Source organism: Eschrichtius robustus, chromosome 6, assembly GCF_028021215.1.
Source record: "Eschrichtius robustus isolate mEscRob2 chromosome 6, mEscRob2.pri, whole genome shotgun sequence".
NCBI lineage: Eukaryota > Metazoa > Chordata > Mammalia > Artiodactyla > Eschrichtiidae > Eschrichtius > Eschrichtius robustus.
In genome coordinates, this window is record NC_090829.1 from 80,597,162 (window position 1) to 80,615,725 (window position 18,564).

Genomic DNA, 18,564 nt, shown 5'->3' on the forward strand with positions numbered 1-18,564 from the left:
ATTTTTTTGTAACAGAATTCCTCTTTTTCTTGTAGGGACATTACTCTATGTGCAGGAGTGAGTATGCAAGATGGGTCTGACCAGTAGAGTATTCCATTCTCTATTCCAACTATCACCTGAACTCCTATCTATATATAGACATTCTCTCATTTTCTTGGTATTTATCATATGCTACCGTGGACCAATAATGAATTATTATAGTCAACCATCTATTTATTCATTCAACAAATATTTATTGAGGCTTTTTTTGTGTGTTAGTTTCTGGTATACAGCAAAATGATTCAGTTTTTTAATATATTCTTTTTCATATTCTTTTCCATTATGGTTTTTTACAGGATATTGAATATAATTCCCTCTGCTATACAGTAGGACTGTTTGTTTATTTTCAATATATGTCTTATCCCTTCCTATACAGATTAGAAATTATTAAGGGTAGGGGCTTTTCTGGTGGCACAGTGGTTAAGAATCTGCCTGCCAATGCAGGGGACACAGGTTCAAACCCTTGTCCAGGAAGATCCCACATGCCGTGGAGCAACTAAGCCCGTGCGCCGCAACTACTGAGCCTGCGCTCTAGAGCTCGCAAACCACAACTACTCAGCCCATGCACCACAACTACTGAAGCCCATGCGCCCAGAGCCCACACTCTGCAACAAGAAAAGCCACTGCAATGAGAAGCCCGCACACTGCAACGAAGAGTAGCCCCCACTCGCTGCAACCAGAGAAAGCCCGCGCACAGCAATGAAGACCCAACACAGCCAAAAAAATAAAATAAAAATAAACAAATTTATTAAAAAATTATTAAGGGCAGTGATCATGTCTCATATTCTTTTTTGATTCACTCTCATTAAGAACACCACTTTGCACATAATAAGTATTCAGTGTGTTCACTAGTTAAACTCCAGTTGCAACCGTATTTCAAATCTGGTGGGACTCTATATGTACATCTTTCTTTTAAAAAAATCTCTGATTCATATGGTAGATGCCATGAATAGTGTTCTGTACTCCAACAGTATTTGTTTTCAAGGGGTCTGTTTATTTTTATGCAGTTATTAAACACCAATTACTACACCATATAAAGGGAGTAAATAGACCAATGAGAAAAAGAAGGTCCATGAAAAAAATTTTTAAAACGATGTCACATTGTAAGGTACTTTCATGAGAGACTTCTCTTGCCTGCTCAGAGCATACCTTCATGCCTTTAAAAAAATATATTATTCCAAGAACATAGTGGAATGCCATATAACTGTGACTGCTCAGTAAATATTTACTGATCGATGTGGTAAAGTTGAGACAGAAACCTAATTATAGTTCTCTTTGCCTCCATTTTTAATCTGTAAAATGGGAGTACTATTACCTGTTTCATCTACCTTATGGGTTTTGTCTGGTACCTGTCCAATTCTATAATGTTCATTATGAGCCTATTAAGCACTATATGAAAGGTAAACCCCTGGAGTTGCCTCTTTGGCAAGATTTAGGTTCTAAAAACAGCATTTTTGGATGTATACATCTAAAATTACTCTTTAAAGGACCATAAATAATAAAGTCTGTCTTTTTATTTATTAGTTTTTCTCCCAATATTGGAACATATCACTGTTTCTTTCATCGAACCAGATGAAGAATTGTATTTAACTTGTATTATGGGTCATGTTGTAAGAAAAATAAGCCCTGTAGTTTATTTATTTATTTTAAAAACATTTATTTATTTATTTATTTGGTTGCACGGGGTCTTTGTTGTGGCAGCTGTGCTCCTTAGTTGTGGCTTGCCAGTTCTTAGTTGTGGCACACGGGCTCCTTAGTTGTGGCATGCAAACTCTTAGTTGCAGCATGCATGTGGGATCCAGTTCCCCGACCAGGGATTGAACCTGGGCCCCCTGCATTGGGAGCATGGAGTCTTATCCACTGCACCACCAGGCAAGTCCCAAGCCCTGTATTTTAAAAACTATCAGCAAGCTTAGTTCCATGAAATGCTCACACTGATAAGTAGCATGTGGGGGATGGGGAGCACTGAGGGAGATTCAGCAGATTCACTTCTCACATTTCATATTCTTTATGAACTTATTAGTAATGGTTTTATAATCCATATTTCACTGGCTCCTGGCTTCCCTGCTGTTGCAGGACCTCCAGCTCCTTGCAAAGTCCCCTGCCCATAATTTCTAAGAGCCCGTGGGGAGTGTTCTACATGGACTCAAGAATAAGTCTTGTCTGTGGCCACATGGATGCCTGCTGCTGAGATTTCTGTTGTCTTTGAACACTTCTGGCACTCATCGCTGAGTCAGTCCCATTAAGCCAGGTCACCACAACCTTCTACTGGACATTTTCATGATCTCCAGTGTGGGTCTCAAGGAATCAAAATGCTTCTGTGTTTGCTGTAGTCTCCAATACTGCAAAATTGTATCATATTTCCTCAGAAGTAGAAACAAGGCCCAATCACTCATCTTCGGATTATATTTTGTGATGTAATAAAGATTTTAGTGCACTCCTATTTCTGGTTATGGTGCTTTCCAAGAGGAGTCCATGAGACTGCATGAGAGTATGAATCTTTAAGATAGGTAAGCATTGTCCTCTCAATCCAAGAGTTAACATTCAAAATTGGTTCAGCTGGCCTGGTATGGGCATTGACCAAGTGGAATACTGACTAGTGCATTGTAGCGGTGCAAATTGATCAAAAAGTAGCCTGGCCAACACCCTCCTTGATGGCACCCACACTTCTTGGCAGTCTTTCTGCCAAAACCGTTATGTAAATCACCCTCTTGGCAGTCTAAACCCACTAATTTGCCAGCTATGCCAAGATATGTTTGAACCCCAGTGGTGGACAGAAGTTTGTCCCAAGCTGTGATTCTCTGTTAAGTATTTGAATGCACCTATTTTTTAAAATTTGATACCCAAGTTATATTGCAGCAACAATAATGGAAAAAAATTTAATGTAAGAAAAAACTTTCAGAAAACCAACAAATCAATAAAGCAAATATTTTTATTCTTAGACATTTCCTCAGAGTCCTTCTCCATATGCAAATATTTTATAAAGTTCTAATTTTAACGGTTATAATTAGGTTTCACTTTTTCAATTGTAATCATATTGCTCATTTTGCCAGCATTTACTGAGTTCCTATTATGTGCACAGCATCAACTGAGATCAAGAGAAATGCTTTACATCTCCATGTAATTCCATTTAAGCGGGAAGAAAGATAAAAGGTAAACTATGTGTGTCTTTTGGCAACTCCTGTTGATGAATTTTTCACTTGATGGTTTCTCTGGTGCTTAGAAGTACTTCATTTTAACTCCTCTCATGCTAGATTAAAAGCTTAACCTCTACGGAATAGTTTACTTACATAGCGCTACAGCTGACTTTGCTCTGTAAGAGATTTGTTTTGAATTCTGAAGGAGCCCATACCCTTTTGACCTTGAAAATATTAAAACATATATAGTTTATAGTTTAAACATGTATAGTTTTTAGTTTTCTCAATTTGCTGTGAGCAAATGTGTTTCCCACCATATCTGGCACAGTTCTGGGCATGCAGCAGACACATAATAAACACTTCCTAATGGAATCAGGATATTCAATATTGTGTTTTTCAAACACAAACCCAGCAACATTTATAAAAATTTTATAGAACCACAGCCAAAGCATTTAACGATAAAAATTGGAGTTAACTGGATCACTTTTTTTTTTTTTTTTTAATATTTATTTATTTATTTGGCTGCGCCAGTGTTAGTTGTGGCTTGCAGGATCTTTGTTGCTGCATGTGGGATTTTCATTGCGGCATGCAGACTTCTTAGTTCCGTTATGCAGACTTAGTTGCAGCATGCATGCAGGATCTAGTTCCCCGACCAGGGATTTAACCTGGGCCCCCCGCATTGGGAGTGTGGAATCTTACCCACTGGACCACCAGGGAAGTCCCAACTGGATCACTTTTGATAGGAAGACTAAATGTAAAACTGTATTCAAATTGTAAAGAAATAATTCGAGAAAATAGAAGAGTACTGACGAGAGGACGTGCTCAGCTGTCTCAGACACGTTGATTCCGCAAAAAGAAAAACAACATCTGTGTTAGTATTTTTCTGAGACTCTTGAATGCTCCTAAAAAGTAGTAAGCTTTAGGATTCTTTTTCCTAAATTATTACTTTTATCTTCAAGTAATGGGCACTATCAATACATATACAGTATAAATTATAAAAATAATGATTAATAGACAAAGCAAAATATTAATGGGTTTACAAAACTGAGCTATAAACCCTTCCGCCAAGAATCCTTTCTGGTCTGATATATGGTACTTCCTACTACCCTCTGATCTGGATGTCATACAGGAACACACATTCCTTGGGGCTTTGTGCATTCTCTCCCATCCCCTTTCAGAATTCCATCCCACAGGGCACAGGAATGAAGTCAGAGCAATGATGCCTCTTGATGGCCACAATCCAAATGAAACTGTGGCCTGACTGAAGAAGACAGGCCCTCTCTGCATTCTGGAATTCCTTCTTGGATAATCCATGGGACTTAATTTCTCTTCAAATGTTTCCCCCAACTCCAAGTTAAGCTATTTAATAGCCAAGGAACAGAATGACAATTTTCTTGTAACTTTCACATTCAGCATCAACCAGACATAGATTAAAGACCTAAAGAGTTTTGTTGTATTCTCACATTTGAATCCTAGTTTCATGTGAACAAGAAAATATGACCATTTCTGATTTACTGCTGGCTAATGAGTTCTTAAAGTATTTGTTCCAACTGAGAGTTTTGCAGACTTTTAATACATTTAATGCACATAAAACAAGGCTGAATCACCTAGAATGTTGTAAAGAAGTATACTTGAGTCAAAGTATTCAATCAATACGTACTTGTCGTTTTCAATTCATGTGAATTCACTTATTTAGTTCAATGTGGAAATATTAACACTAGTGTCTAAAGAAGCCCTTTCTTAAAATTGTGAATAGAAATGGAGTAAAAGAAATAAAATTGAAACAGCTCAAAATTAATCAGTTCTAATGTATTAACTGCATGATTATACCCTCTTTGGAGCAAAAATATGACAAGCATAAAAAACTAAAAGGATTCACCGAGTGTTTGCTTTCTTTTTATTTTAGATAGTATACTCCTTTAGATGTTAGAGTATTTATATGATCAAAGGCTTGATATGAAACTTTTAATATAACCAGAGTCTACTTCATAGTGGCAATGTTTCAAACACTGTCCCTCTTCTTTTTGGGTAGTCATCCATTATTTTCCCATTTGGGCACACCTCATTGGTTATAAGAAGCATGATCAAATATGTTGTCTTGTTACCCTGGGCACATCTCATTGGTTATAAGAAGCATGATCAAATATGTTGTCTTGTTACCCTGGGCACATCTCATTGGTTATAAGAAGCATGATCAAATATGTTGTCTTGTTACCCTGGGCACATTTTCAGCAACGGGAAAAACCACACAGTGTATGTTACCTCAGAGGCTCTCCTGCAGTGACAATGTCTTACATCTGCTACCTCCCATAATTCTCCACTGTCTACAAGACAAAGCCCAGATTTCTTGGTGTAACATTCAAAGCTTTTTCAAATCTGGCCCCAAACTACCTTTTAAGCTTTATCTTCCATTAGTCTCCTTTATCGGCTTTCTGTTCTAGCCAAACTGGCTTTCCTACAGTCAGATGAACAGACTCACACTGTCCTTAATTGCTCTGACAGCTGGATCCACCTAAGTTTACTAAGAAGGGGGTTTGTCTGATGGGTTGGAAATGAAGTGGCAGAAAATAGTTTATTTCCTCTTTCCTTTCTTCATCTCCAAATCCTACTACCTATCCTTTAAGATTCACTTTAGAATGAAGTGTCCTCCATTTACCTATTTTAAATAGGACAGCATGACCAATTCATTTGAGCATGAGTAACAACCATATTAGCAAATTATGGTCTGCCTTACAACTTGTTTATGGATTCAAATATGATCTTAAATAATTACTTATTTAGCTTTTCATGAGGTTGTTTCCCCAGAGGATAAGTTCACCGAGGGCACAGAGCCACTCAGGTGGCTCATGTACTTCTTTATATCAGGTGCCTAGCAGATGTCTTGCATGTAACAAATGTTGGCTAGTTTTATTAATACAGTATATAATTTATATTACAAAGGATTATCATCAGTAGAAATGTTAGCATTGGAAAGCTTTGCTGAGGAATTTGGAGTTTTTGTTAAGAATTCCATGTAATGAGAGCCATTCTGAGGAATATGTGAATCACAGTGAAGAAAAGAAGGGAGCCAATTTTCTTTTAAAACCCAACAAACATTAATTTATTGTAAAAATATGACATGAAAAGTTAAAGTGAATATTTTCATCTATAATATCCCAATATATTACCAAAATTTTTCTAATTTCTGTCTTCCTTTTCAAACTTGATCCAAATGTTCATATTTTGCAGAATTGGAAATATGGTAATATACAATCAAGTTCTATATTTTTTAATTAGTATTGAGTTGCTATTAGTCTTTGTATTTATTCTTTTTTCTGTTTACATAATATGGACTTAGTAGAACATAATTTACTTAACTACACCTTTATTATCTGAGTCTGTTTCCCTTTCTTTTCTCTAGGCCCAGATCTTACATGCTACATAATTTCAAGCTACCTCCAGTTCTCTGAATACCTTGTAACATATTTCCGCCATTGCATAACTTCTTTTTGCCCAGAATGTTCTTCTCTTCCATCATCTAAAAAACTAATCTTTGTTTAAAACAGTGGTCTACAAGATGAATGAATAAAGAAGATGTGGCACATATAAAAAATGGAATATTACTTAGCCATAAAAAGAAACAAAATTGAGTTATTTGTAGTGAGGTGGATGGACCTAGAGTCTGTCATACAGAGTGAAGTAAGTCAGAGAGAGAAAAAGAAATACCGTATGCTAATGCATATATATGGAATCTAAAAAAAAAAAAGGTACTGATGAACCTAGTTGCAGGGCAGGAATAGAGAGGTAGACATAGAGAATGGACTTGATGACATGGGGTGGGAGGGCGAAGCTAGGGCAAAGTGAGAGTAGCATCGACATACATACACTATCGAACGTGAAATAGTTGGCTGGTGGGAAGCAGCAGCATAGCACAGGGAGATCGGCTCAGTGCTTTGTGATGACCTAGAGGGGTGGGATAGGGAGGATGGGAGGGAGGCTCAAGAGGGAGGGGACATGGGGACATGTGTATGCATATGGCTGATTCACTTTGTTGTACAACAGAAACTAATATGGTATTGTGAAGCAATTACACTCCAATAAAGATCTATTAAAAAAAACAAAAAAAAAAACCCAACAAAAAAAAACGTGGTCTACAAACTTTTTTGTTCTTATACTGTACTAGTAAAAAATTTTAATATCAACCCCCAAAATTTCTGCATACTTACAAAACATATATTCTTGAGCTAACCCCCAAATATTCTGCATATTTATAAAACATATACTCTTGAGCTAATATGATATGTATATATAAGACATATACAGGAATAAAAAAGGATAACAGGCATAATAAGCAATATTTTAAAATAATATTATTTAAGACCCAATACTTTTTTTAAAATTAATTAATTTATTTTTGGCTGCATTGGGTCTTCGTTGCTGCACGCAGGCTTTCTCTAGTTGTGGTGAGCGGGGGCTACTCTTTGTTGCAGTGCGTGGGCTTCTCATTGCGGTGGCCTCTCGTTGCGGAGCACGGGCGCGTGGGCTTCAGTAGTTGTGGCGCATGGGCTTAGTTGCTCTGCGGCTTGTAGGAATCTTCCTGGTCCACGGTTCGAACCCGTGTCCCTTGCGTTGGCAGGCGGATTCTTAACCACTGTGCCACCAGGGAAGTCCCCCCAATACTATTTTATTCTCACCGCTAATCCCCCACCCCCCCAAATTATTAACTGTCCCAGATGCATAGTCTTTAAATGTTTTGCTAATTGTGAAGACTTCACACTGGCATTTGCTATATCTGTCATACTTAACCTTAGGGTAAACTTTGACTAAAAAATAGTGGATGGTTCATATTTCAAAAATTCTTGAGAATTCCAAAAATTTCAGGCCTACTTCTTGTCCAATTTGATTAGCTCATTGCTGTTTTTAACCTATTGATGTGACTGATGAAGCGTTCCTACTAAGAGGAGAATGTGAGCTTTGCCATTTTGTTTGTTCTTTTATTTACACTTTATTTGCAGGAATCATTTTCAATCTATGAGGGTCAAGTTAGTTAAAAATCAAATAATATGACTGCAAATCCATTAATTAAGCACAAGTAAAGTGTCATATGTTGCTGAAAATTTTAAAAAGCAGGAGGGTACCGTATATTCACAATCCCTTCTAGGCTGTGGATTCATCCCCTTCCTTTAGGAAAACTGTATGGTGGACCATGTGACCCCTTCCTTTGACATAGGGACTGAGGAGGGCACCACTGTCTACCAGTAAATTAACCATTGGAAAGGTAATTTCTTACGTTTTAAGATAAAAATAAGATTTAGTAGTTCTAGCACTCCAAAGGATCATCCTATACAACCTCTGGGTATATACACGCAACTTTGGAGACCGGTAGTTTAAATACAGCTTGGAAAATGATCTCTGGGCTGCTTTTCTTCCATAGCTGCCCAGATGACATTGTGGTGTTGTCTGTTTACACGTCTCCACTCTACAAGAGCTCCCCCTAAGACTGAAGCAAGACAGTCACCTCTGAATGACTTTTATTCATCTTCACACTCCTGTATTCCTAAGACTTGGCACAGTGTCCTATAAATCAAATTGAGCAATTTCACACTGCTACTTTTTTTCTTTGGTTCTTCTGCAGTCTTACCTTTGTTTTCTCTTTTTAAGTATTTTGTTTCTTATGTAAAGGTGGAAAATGAAGACAATACTGGAAATCATGAATACAATAAGTATCATCCAAAATGCCATCAAAATGAATATTTCTAGACTCCTATGTGTGGGTGTGCAAGCACACACACATATGCAGTTTTACATAAATGGGATAAACAATGTTGTTTTTTGATGGAGAGCAGAGTAATCTAATATAAAGAAGCTGGATCAAATATACTCGGCTGTAGATTCCATTCCAGCTCTGCCATTTTCTAATTGTGTGGCCTTCATCAATGTACTTATTGCTCATCCTCCCTCCCCAATCTATTAACAAAAGAGTTAATAATGGCAATCTCTTGAGGTTTAGGGAAGGACTGAACAGGCACTCAGTAAATGCAAAATTTGTTCCTTCCTCTTCATCTTCACATTGACCTTGTTATTGGAGGGTTTTCCTAGGGTTCATTACTAAACAACTCTTTTCCATCTTATAGTATCTGACTGCAAGTATCTGGAGCAGAGACCATATCTTATTAAATTTTGAAGGCCAGCACCCAACAACATTTAGGTGTTTAATATACGTTGGCTAACTAAATGAGGTCCTAGGAAGAGTTTGCTTGTGAACTTCTGTTTGTACTGACTGACCCTGGGTTCATCTAAATAAACAGCATCTCATATTCTATTTGCTATCTTCATTATTAAACCTGCATACATTTTCTTCTAGTTTCAATTAAAAATGCAGCTAAGTGATTCTGAGCAAGTCACTTACTCTAGTGTGTAGTTTCCTCATTTGTAAAAACAATAATAGTTCCATAACAGTACTTCATAAACTTCATTAACGTAATAGTACTTCCTAAGTGCAAAGTGCTATACAAATACATGTAATTACTATAGAAGCCAGTTCATTGTGCACTTTAATTTATAACTCTTACCTTGTGGACAGGCTCACCAATCTCTTTTTTTCCCCCCCTCTACTACACTACTTACCTGTTGTGTATCACCCAGCTTTCCTATATTCATCTTTTTCTAGTCCTCTGGTTGGTTACTGTGGCTCAGAATCACTGATATTTGCAAGGTACCACCTGATGAGCCCTAAAGGAAACCAAACCATTAGAAACCAAACTAGGGGATGTATTCACAACCAGGCACACACAGTTGAAGACATAAGGCTTAGAAGTTAAGATAAAGCAAGACCAGGAGAGGTGGGGACTATGTTTGAGAGAGAAGTACAAGAGATCTGAATCCTGGTTCTGCTTACTTTAGCTCTGTGGACTTTAGATAAGTCAGTACACCTTTCTGACCTTCAGTTTCCTCATCTTTTAAGCGGAGGTGATAACAGTACTTACATCATACGATTATAATTTGAGATAGCATGTGTGAAGCACTTAAGAACATTGTCTGGCACATTATAAACACTCAGGAAGCATTAACTATTAAAATTATTAAAAACTGATAAATGGTTGACAGCAGGTGGGAAGGTAGAGGAAGAATTTGAAAGGTCAGAGAAACAATCATGGAATGTTAATTTCAGTGGTTCTATATTTTTTCCTAAACTTCTCCCTCCTTATGTCCTAATTCTAGATTGAACTACTTTTTTTTTTCCTATAAAATTTCCCCCCTCTTGGTGAGATTTTTTTATTTTAAACAGCATCAGTTCAAAATATTTGAAGGCAGCAACAGTAAAGCTACTAATCATAACCTTAAGGTAGACTATTTTTGTACTTTATTATATACAAAAGAATAGCCATGTTTCCAGTTTGTATAACCTAAACATTTGTTATTCACTTTCCTGCTGGTATAACTGGGAGTAGGGATGGGGAGTAAAGAGGAAGGCAGGATTTCGAGCTTTGCCTCTGTTTTAGGGACTAGTGGCAAAGGTCTTTCATAATAGTTTGCAGGGAGAGGCAACAATCATTTGACAAAATTGCCATGCACTGAGTTTGCTTTTAATATTCTTTACCCTTCTCCATGACATCCAGAAGCCTCATGTTCTCTCTTCACTGCAAAGAACAAGAGCTGCTACCACTCCTGGGGTATATCAAAAACCTCTCTTCATTGCAAAGAACAAGAGCTGCTACCACTCCTGGGCTATATTAAAAAACCTATGTCCAGGTTTGAGATTACAAATTGATTGCATGTTGGCCACATCTACCCCGGGATGTTTTTAATTCGGCCTGTAGGGTTTGGAAATATTGGTGTAAAAATCGAGGGGTTTCATACAAAAATCCTGCTTTAGTTTCTCTTGGGGGAAAAAAACAGAATACCTCAGAACACTGGATCCACATTCTTCAGGGCAACAATCTGCTAGAGCCGAACAGCTGCTCCTTTCAGTTACAGCACGGACACTCCAATTTGCCACGTTGCTTATCATTCCCTATTGTTTTACACCAGGCGTTTCACTCATTTGCTTTGCTTTTCTGGCCCCTGTAGACATCTGAGTTTGCAAACACTATCTAGACCTTTCCGTTCTCCCATCAAAGCTTACTTTGTTCTGTCCCAACTTCCTCATCAGTTTTCCAAAGCAACATGTAGTTAACCTGACCAAGTATGTGTATTTTTATATGTGCGCCCAGAGATAGTATCTTAACAGAAAGGGATGACTCTGCAAGTGGAAATTACAGACACCACGGGATTGATGGCAACTGTCCTTTCTACTTTTTCTGTAGCCATACCTCACTGTCCTTAGGCAAACCACGGGAATCTGACCACTGGCCTACGTGCGAAACCAACTTATATAGTACTTTTATAGATCACCCTAGTTCCAAAGAACCAAAAACTACAACGGACTATTCTGACTCCCCGTTTCCTCAGTCTTCGGGATATCCGACCTGACGGCACTTCCCCTCACCTGCTTTTGGGGCCCGTTCTGCGCTGGGCAGTCGCGCCCGAGGAGCGCGCGCAGCCAGCATGAGCTCATTTCTCAGGGGCGTTTCTGGAAGGCCGGCCAGGCTTGGCCTGGCGCACGAGGCGCAGTCGCCCTCACTCTTATCAATGGCCTCCGCGACTGGGCGGGGCGCGGCCACCGAGGGGCGCTGCCTCTCTGGAAGCTTTGTTCTCAGTTTAGCGCCCAAGAACTCGCACCCAGCCGGGGAGGCGCCCTGGATCCGTCTGGCCCTTCCGGGGAAGACGCCGGCGCTCAGGACGCGCTCTCCTGGGCGGAGGGGCGCCTCGGGCGCGCAGAATTAGCCCCGCCCCGCCGAGAGCCTCCAGTGGGTGGGGAGACCCCTCAACCCTCAGTTCGCTCGAGCGCTCCGAGCCCAGCGCCGCCGACCGCAGCAGTTTCACACCGGCTCGCGAAGGGCTCCCGCTCCCTATCTGCGGTTTCCACACAAGCTGCAAGTAGCCGCAGGCGAGCCCGTCTAACCATCCGCCACGACCCCAGTCGCGCTTCTCCCCGTTCCTGGGACCGCCACCGGAGGCCGAAGGCCGAAGGCCAATCACACTGCAGCTAGGTCTTGCGATTGGACGGCAGCGAGGGCCGATTGGCTGCCGCTACCGGTTTCGACCTCCCTCCTTTTCCCTTTTGCCCCGACTCCGGCTCCAGAGCTTCAGGCCAATGAGAAGGCGCTTTATAGATGCCCTCCCTTCGCTCTCAACTTCTCCCCACCTCGTCGAGGGAGGAGACGTCCTGACTGGCCAGACTGTCCTCGGAAGCCCCATTCCTTCACCAATCACCGAGGGAGGTGCACTCCCAGCGGAGTTTCGGCCAATTACAAAGCGGCCCCGGCGCCCAGCCGTGCGGTTTCACCGGCGACTCCGAGCTTCACCGTCCTTAACTCTTCAAGCTTTTTCCTGAGGGCCGGCGACTCTGATTGGTCACTGTTGCCATTGTCGAATTTCTCCTCCAGCCAGCCACAAGACAAGGCGAACCCACCTTCTTCTCGGTCGGCTATCTTCGGCATTTTCCGTCCTTGGGCGTGAATTTCCAGCGACACTTTCTAATTGGCTCCTCAGGTCGATCGGCTTTTTCCGGGAGGATCCGCAAACAAACGACATCCGTGATTGGTTCCGCTCGGGCTTCGGCTCCCCTGCCGAAGGGGGAGGACACTCGGCTCGGCCGGCGATTCCCAGATGCCTGTTACGCGGACGCGGGGGCGCTGGGCGGTGTAAGGCTGGGTGGGGGAGGAAGGAGGCGGAGGACGAGTAGGAGGGGGGAGGGGGAGTGGGGAAAAGCTAGGCGGCTGCGCAGACGGCACTCCTCACACAGAGCTGCCCCCGACCCGGGCGAATGCAGGCTTGTGCTGCCGCTGCCGCTGCCGCCGCCGCCGCCGCCCGGGCCGAGTGACAAAGGAAGGAAGGAAGCGAGGAGGAGCCGGCCCCGCAGCCACTGACAGGGCCCGGGCTGGGGGCAAAGCGCGGACACTTCCTGAGCGGGACCGTGCAGAAGCGAGGGGCGGGAGGGCGGCCGCGCTGGTGCCTTGGACGGGGGAGGGGGCCCCGAGGGACGGAAGCGGTTGCTGGGTTCCCATGTCCCCGGCGTATGGGGAGCAGTCGAGGAGCCGCTGCCCGGGGTCTGAAGGGAGCTGCCTCCGCCACCGCCGCCGCCATGGCCGCTGGATCCAGCCGCCGCCTGCAGCTGCTCCTGGCGCAATGAGGAGAGGAGTCACCGCCACCGCCCGCCTCTGACTGACTCGCGACTCCGCCGCCTTCCAGTTCGCCGGGCCCGTGCCGTCAGGCTGCCGGATCCCGCCGCTGTCGGAGCCGCAGCGTTTCCCGACGCATCTCCGAGCCACCCCCTCCCTCTCCCTCCCTCCTTCCCATCCCCCTTTCTTTTCAAGCGTGAGACTCGTGATCCTTCCGCCGCTTCCCTTCTTCATTGACTCGGAAAAAAAATCCCCGAGGAAAATATAATATTCAGAGTACTTATTTTCAATCAAGTATCTGCCCCCGTTTCACGTGATATATATTTTTTAGGACCTCCCAACCATTTCTCCCCTCCAAGGAAAGGGAGGGGAAAGAATTGTATTTTTTTCCCAGCTCCCGATCAGTCTATATGTTAAATACCCGTACTGATCTGTCTTCAAGGAGAAATACATCGCTCGCTTTTTTTTATAGCTGTACAAAAGGAGTGAAAAGCCAAGAGGACGAAGTCTTTTTCTTGTGGGAGAACTTAATGCTGCATTTATCATTAACCTAACACCCCAACATAAAACAAAAGGAAGAAAAGGAGGAAGGAAGGAAAAGAAGGTGATTCGGAAAGAGAGTGATCATGTCAGGGCGGCCCAGAACCACCTCCTTTGCGGAGAGCTGCAAGCCAGTGCAGCAGCCTTCAGCGTTTGGCAGCATGAAAGTTAGCAGTGAGTATTGATTTTATTTTACACCCCTTTTCCACCTCATCCTTTAAATAAGAGACTTTAAAATATCAGGATCTTAAAATATGAGACCTTCTGATATAACAGTCGGAGGTAATGGAAAAGGGCAAAAACCTGTCTTCAGTCAAGGATGAGGCAGCTCCCTCTTTTCTCTCCTCCCATATCCCCTCCCCCGGTCTTATTAACCTTGAATTGAGGGAATATGATTTTTATTTGGATGATTCGATCTGAAACTTAGTTCTTTTCATATAGTTTTCTTGCAGTTGATAGCTTTATCAAGCGGTTGAGTTTTTCCATCTTAGAATAGCGATGGAAGTGTTCACTTGCTCATCCTTTTGAATAAAGCGAAGGACAAGACTCATAAACCATTATGTGCTTTTGCAGAGTGTGTCTTTTGGAATGAGGGATAGTTTAGTTAGCTCAGGTCTCAGGGGTTATCATAGTTTTGTATACTTAATAAAGGAGCTAAATGTCCCTGTCTCCTAACATTTCTTTCTTGCCTGTGTGACTATACAAAGTATGTGTTCATAATCCAGAGATGGACTTGCTCCGTAACCACATTCCGGTTTGGAGGCAAGCTTTGATTCTTCCCTTTAGAAGGGACCGGTGGGGCTGATTGATAGGCAGTAGCAGTAGTATCTCAACATGCATTGTTCTAAATTGGATAAGTGGTATAATATGTTATCTCTTAACCTTCCCATTTTGACATTACCAATCTACCACTATGGAATTAACGTTTAATCAAGAGGTAATTTGGAAGTACATCCAAGTTTTGATTGGGGCTTGTATTGTCATGTTGCCAAATGCTAAGTTGAATGTTAATTGTCACTGACTCATCATTAAAGTTCAGTTTTAGGGTGCCATTGCACTCAGTACTTGCTAAATGATCTAGAGTTCAGGGGTTCCTTCTTAAGACTAAGATACTCTTGCATTGGTTTCCTGTTGAATTTAGATAAGACTATGGAGTTAGAAAGAATATGGATTTAGACCTTTCCATCATAGGTTTTGCAGAAGGCTGTGGTCCTGCATATAATAGGGATACTTGGGCTGTGTTCAAGGTTGTTGCTAGACTGTACCGTCTTCCCTGATTTGTGCAGAAAAGTATATGTTGAGTGTCCAAGTCTATACTAAGTGTCCAGTGTTCTCATGTTCTCTATATGTGGATATGTTTATGTGGTATTTAATGACAGTTTATTTAAACATACTTACAGAATTTGACAAAAGTATCTATATTGTTTCCTTATTCCTCCAGAAAGGGGCATGATGAGGGTAAAGAAAAACTGTTTTGCTGCCTAGAAGGAGAGGATTGAACTGAGATTTTTAAAAAGTATATGCTGTTATATGAAATTGATTATGTCCTTAAGCAACATAAAATGATCACTCTTATTTGAACTCAGGATTTCAATTCATTTTGGCTTTTGGAACTTGCCTGAAACAGGGTAGTCTAAGGTAATAACTGAATGGGAGGTTATTTTTGAGAGTTAAGTTTTTTTTTTTTTTTTTTTTTTGGTGACTAGCTAGTTCAGAATGCAGGGTATGTGAAGAGGGAAGCTGATGATGCATCTTTCAGGGAATGGTCAAGCTTTCTAAGCACTTTATGGGGTCATTTGAGAGGAATATTTTAAAGTTCTGGGGTAATTTTCTGCTATGATGAAGCAAATCTTATGATAGCTACTTAAGAGCCTCTTGTGGTACTGGAGTGTTAGGATGTTTTTCATCTTGGTTTAAAAACCACTCGAAATCAATTTTAGGTAATTAATATATTAGATCTATTTCAGAGAGCAAAATAGGATAGCTTATAATATTAAATTTGGGGACTTTTCATTTAGTTTCCAGGATTCTCTTTGAATCCTGTGTGGATGTTGCCTGAGGATGGAGTAACTCTTGCAAAGTGTGCAGGTTAAAATGTTGACTTTTCTGTTACCATATAGGTCAACCTAACATTTTAAAAGTTGTAGATCAGTGCTAATTATGTGTTTTTGACAACCCTGACTTTAAGGACATTTTGGAAGAAAGGGGAGTAATTAAGCGTTTGTTGGAGTGCTAGTGTTCTAAGGGACCCCTTTTCAAATGAGAGATATGTAAGAAATTATAGTCCTTGGCCTGAAAAGCTTGTCAGTTGTTGAGACAGGTTATAGGTCAAAATGTGAAAACAATATCATGATGGCTGCAAGATTATAAATGCAAACAGAATGCTTCGTTCAGAGGGACAAGAAATGAAGGGATGAGGTAGAGGGCCGGAGAGAGAAGACTTCTGTAGAGGTGTGTTTTAAGACAGATGTTAAAGGAGGCAGTAACTTGAATTGACAGAGAAGCATAGAGGATTCTAGATGGAAGGAATGGACAGACGCACAGAGGTAGTGATTTTTGTATTTTTGTATTTATAAAGCAGGTTAGTAAATCTGAATGAAAGGGGCCTAAATAGGAAAATAAGAAGAGATGGAATTTGAGAAACGTGTTAACTGATGGAGGGCAAAGGGGGCCTGTAAGTTTGGTTGAGATTCAAGAGAGATTGGTATTTAGTGTAGGTTGCTGAACGAAATATTTGAAGACGATTTGGGCAGCTGAGTTGATGGGTTAGAAACAAGACATCAGAGCCATTTTAGGAAGTAGTAGGGTATGTCATGAAGAATGAGAGAATATAAAGTGTGAAAATGAGATGAAAACACATTTGCGAGACAGCGTGAATGAAGAACTGGCAGGGCTTTGGATTGGATTGAAGGGGAATATTTGGGAAGGAGTCAGGAGTTAAAAATAAATTCTGATGTTACTGGTCTGGAAGATTTGACCACCAAGTTATATTGTTGATTGTAATGGGAAAGTTGAGAAAGTGCTGAGATGAGAGGGTAGTTGAGTTCACTTTTTAAAAATTTAATATACAGTAGGTTTTCTTGAAATTCAGAGGCAGCAGTTGGTTACTGGCAATGATATTTAACTTTACAGTCTTGAATTGTTTCTAATTTTTTCTGAACCCAAAACTGTCAGATTTATTTTCAGGAGTAGTAAACTGAAGGTTTTTATTTATATGCATTCCATTTAAAGTCCTAAAAAAGAAAATAATTTTTTATGTAGATTCAAAAACCTCACACTTGAAACCTAGTTATAATAACCCGATGGTAATTTATTTGAAAACAATGAAAATATTTTTTGGGCTAAACTGTGACATAAAAATTTTAGGTATTTTATACAGCCTTTAATTTAATCTTCGGTACATGCTTGAAACTAGTTTTTCAAAAATAATGTTTATTCTTAAGTAAACCTTGCGTTTAAAATAATGGTAATATGCAGACTCCAGCAGAAATTAAAAGTTGATTTTATGACAAGTATTTTTTGCCTTTTTTTGTTGAGCTAAGTTTAAAACAGTATATTTGAATTTTCTTTTTGGCTGCATTGGGTCTTCGTTGCTGCGCATGGGCTTTCTCTAGTTGCGGTGCACGGGCTTCTCATTGCGGAGGCTTCTCTTGTTGCAGAGCTCGGGCTCTAGGCGCTCGGGCTTCAGTAGTTCTGGTGTGTGGGCTCAGTGGTTGTGGCTCGTGGGCTCTAGAGCACAGGCTCAGTAGCTGTGGCTCACGGGCTTAGTTGCTCCGCAGCATGGGGGATCTTCCCAGACCAGGGCTCGAATCCGTGTCCCCTGCATTGGCAAGCGGATTCTTAACCACTGTGCCACCAGGGAAGCCCCTGAATTTTTTTTTTTTTTTTACTCACTATGGTGAACCCATTTTTTTTGTCCTCATCCATATTCAAGTGTTATTAAATAAATGTAAATAGTTATGAAGTTCTTCTGTAGAATCACATGATATTTTACTCAAAATAGAGAAAGTAAGGGACTGTCTATGGTGATTTTTGGTTAAAATATTAGTAGTAAATCTTTTTGATAAACTGTTAGTGAAAATTTAGCTAGTTGTCTAGCTAAGTCAAGGAGAAGTTATTTCCTCATACAAAACTTTTTTAGATCAATTTTTTTTTTAGTGAAGTGAATAATTAATAGTAGTTGCATATTACTGTGCAGTATTTAGTTGTATGGCAACTAAAACCAAAGAGCAGGTGGCAACTTAGAGTTTCTCTATTCCCGAGGGAATTTAATCTCTTTGTGACATATAAAAATCAGGTTATTAGAATTTAACCAATTTCTAGATTATTCATTGTGGAAGAGAGCTCATGTGTGAAACTGAAAACCAGACTTTTATTTTCATTGTTTTCATTCCTTTCCCAACCAGACCTTTCCAGAGTTGTTTAAAAAACTAGACCTTCATATAAAAATTGCATGCTCTCTTGTTACATGCACCTCTAGAATGCTAATTGTGAAATGACTTTAAGGCACAGATACTAAGAAAAAACTTCAAGGGAACCCAGAGGTTCACAAATCAATTTATGACTGTTTGGGAATTGCATTTAGAAAATGAGGCGACATCTTCTCATTTCACTTGCATAGTTCAGCTGAAAATCAGTATATACTT

At 40.6% G+C, this 18,564-nt stretch overlaps 2 protein-coding genes across 5 annotated transcripts in view; one reads left to right on the forward strand and one right to left on the reverse strand.

Moving 5' to 3' along the window:
• Positions 1 to 7,483: 7,483 nt before the first annotated feature.
• Positions 7,484 to 13,612, reverse strand: LOC137765915 (uncharacterized). The gene is made up of 2 exons (XM_068545666.1): positions 11,060 to 13,612; positions 7,484 to 9,887 (listed from the first exon to the last, which is right to left on the reverse strand). Exon 1 carries the CDS (start codon positions 13,610 to 13,612, stop codon positions 12,995 to 12,997), a length of 618 nt encoding a protein of 205 aa, XP_068401767.1. The 3' UTR covers positions 7,484 to 9,887; positions 11,060 to 12,994.
• GSK3B (glycogen synthase kinase 3 beta) overlaps positions 12,963 to 18,564 on the forward strand; it is a 208,712-nt gene continuing 203,110 nt past the window's right edge. For 2 of the 4 annotated variants that reach the window (XM_068546674.1, XM_068546678.1), the window contains exon 1: positions 12,964 to 14,092. In XM_068546674.1, the coding sequence (XP_068402775.1) occupies positions 14,005 to 14,092 (88 nt within the window). In that variant the 5' untranslated portion in view covers positions 12,964 to 14,004. Of the gene's footprint in view, positions 14,093 to 18,564 lie in introns of all 4 variants that reach the window. The other 2 variants (XM_068546677.1, XM_068546676.1) reach the window with 2 other exon arrangements.

What these genes read in the sequence shown, in the direction of transcription:
- LOC137765915 (XM_068545666.1), bottom strand. Translation starts at nt 13,612, where the DNA reads ATGAAGAAGGGAAGCGGCGGAAGGATCACGAGTCTCACGCTTGAAAAG.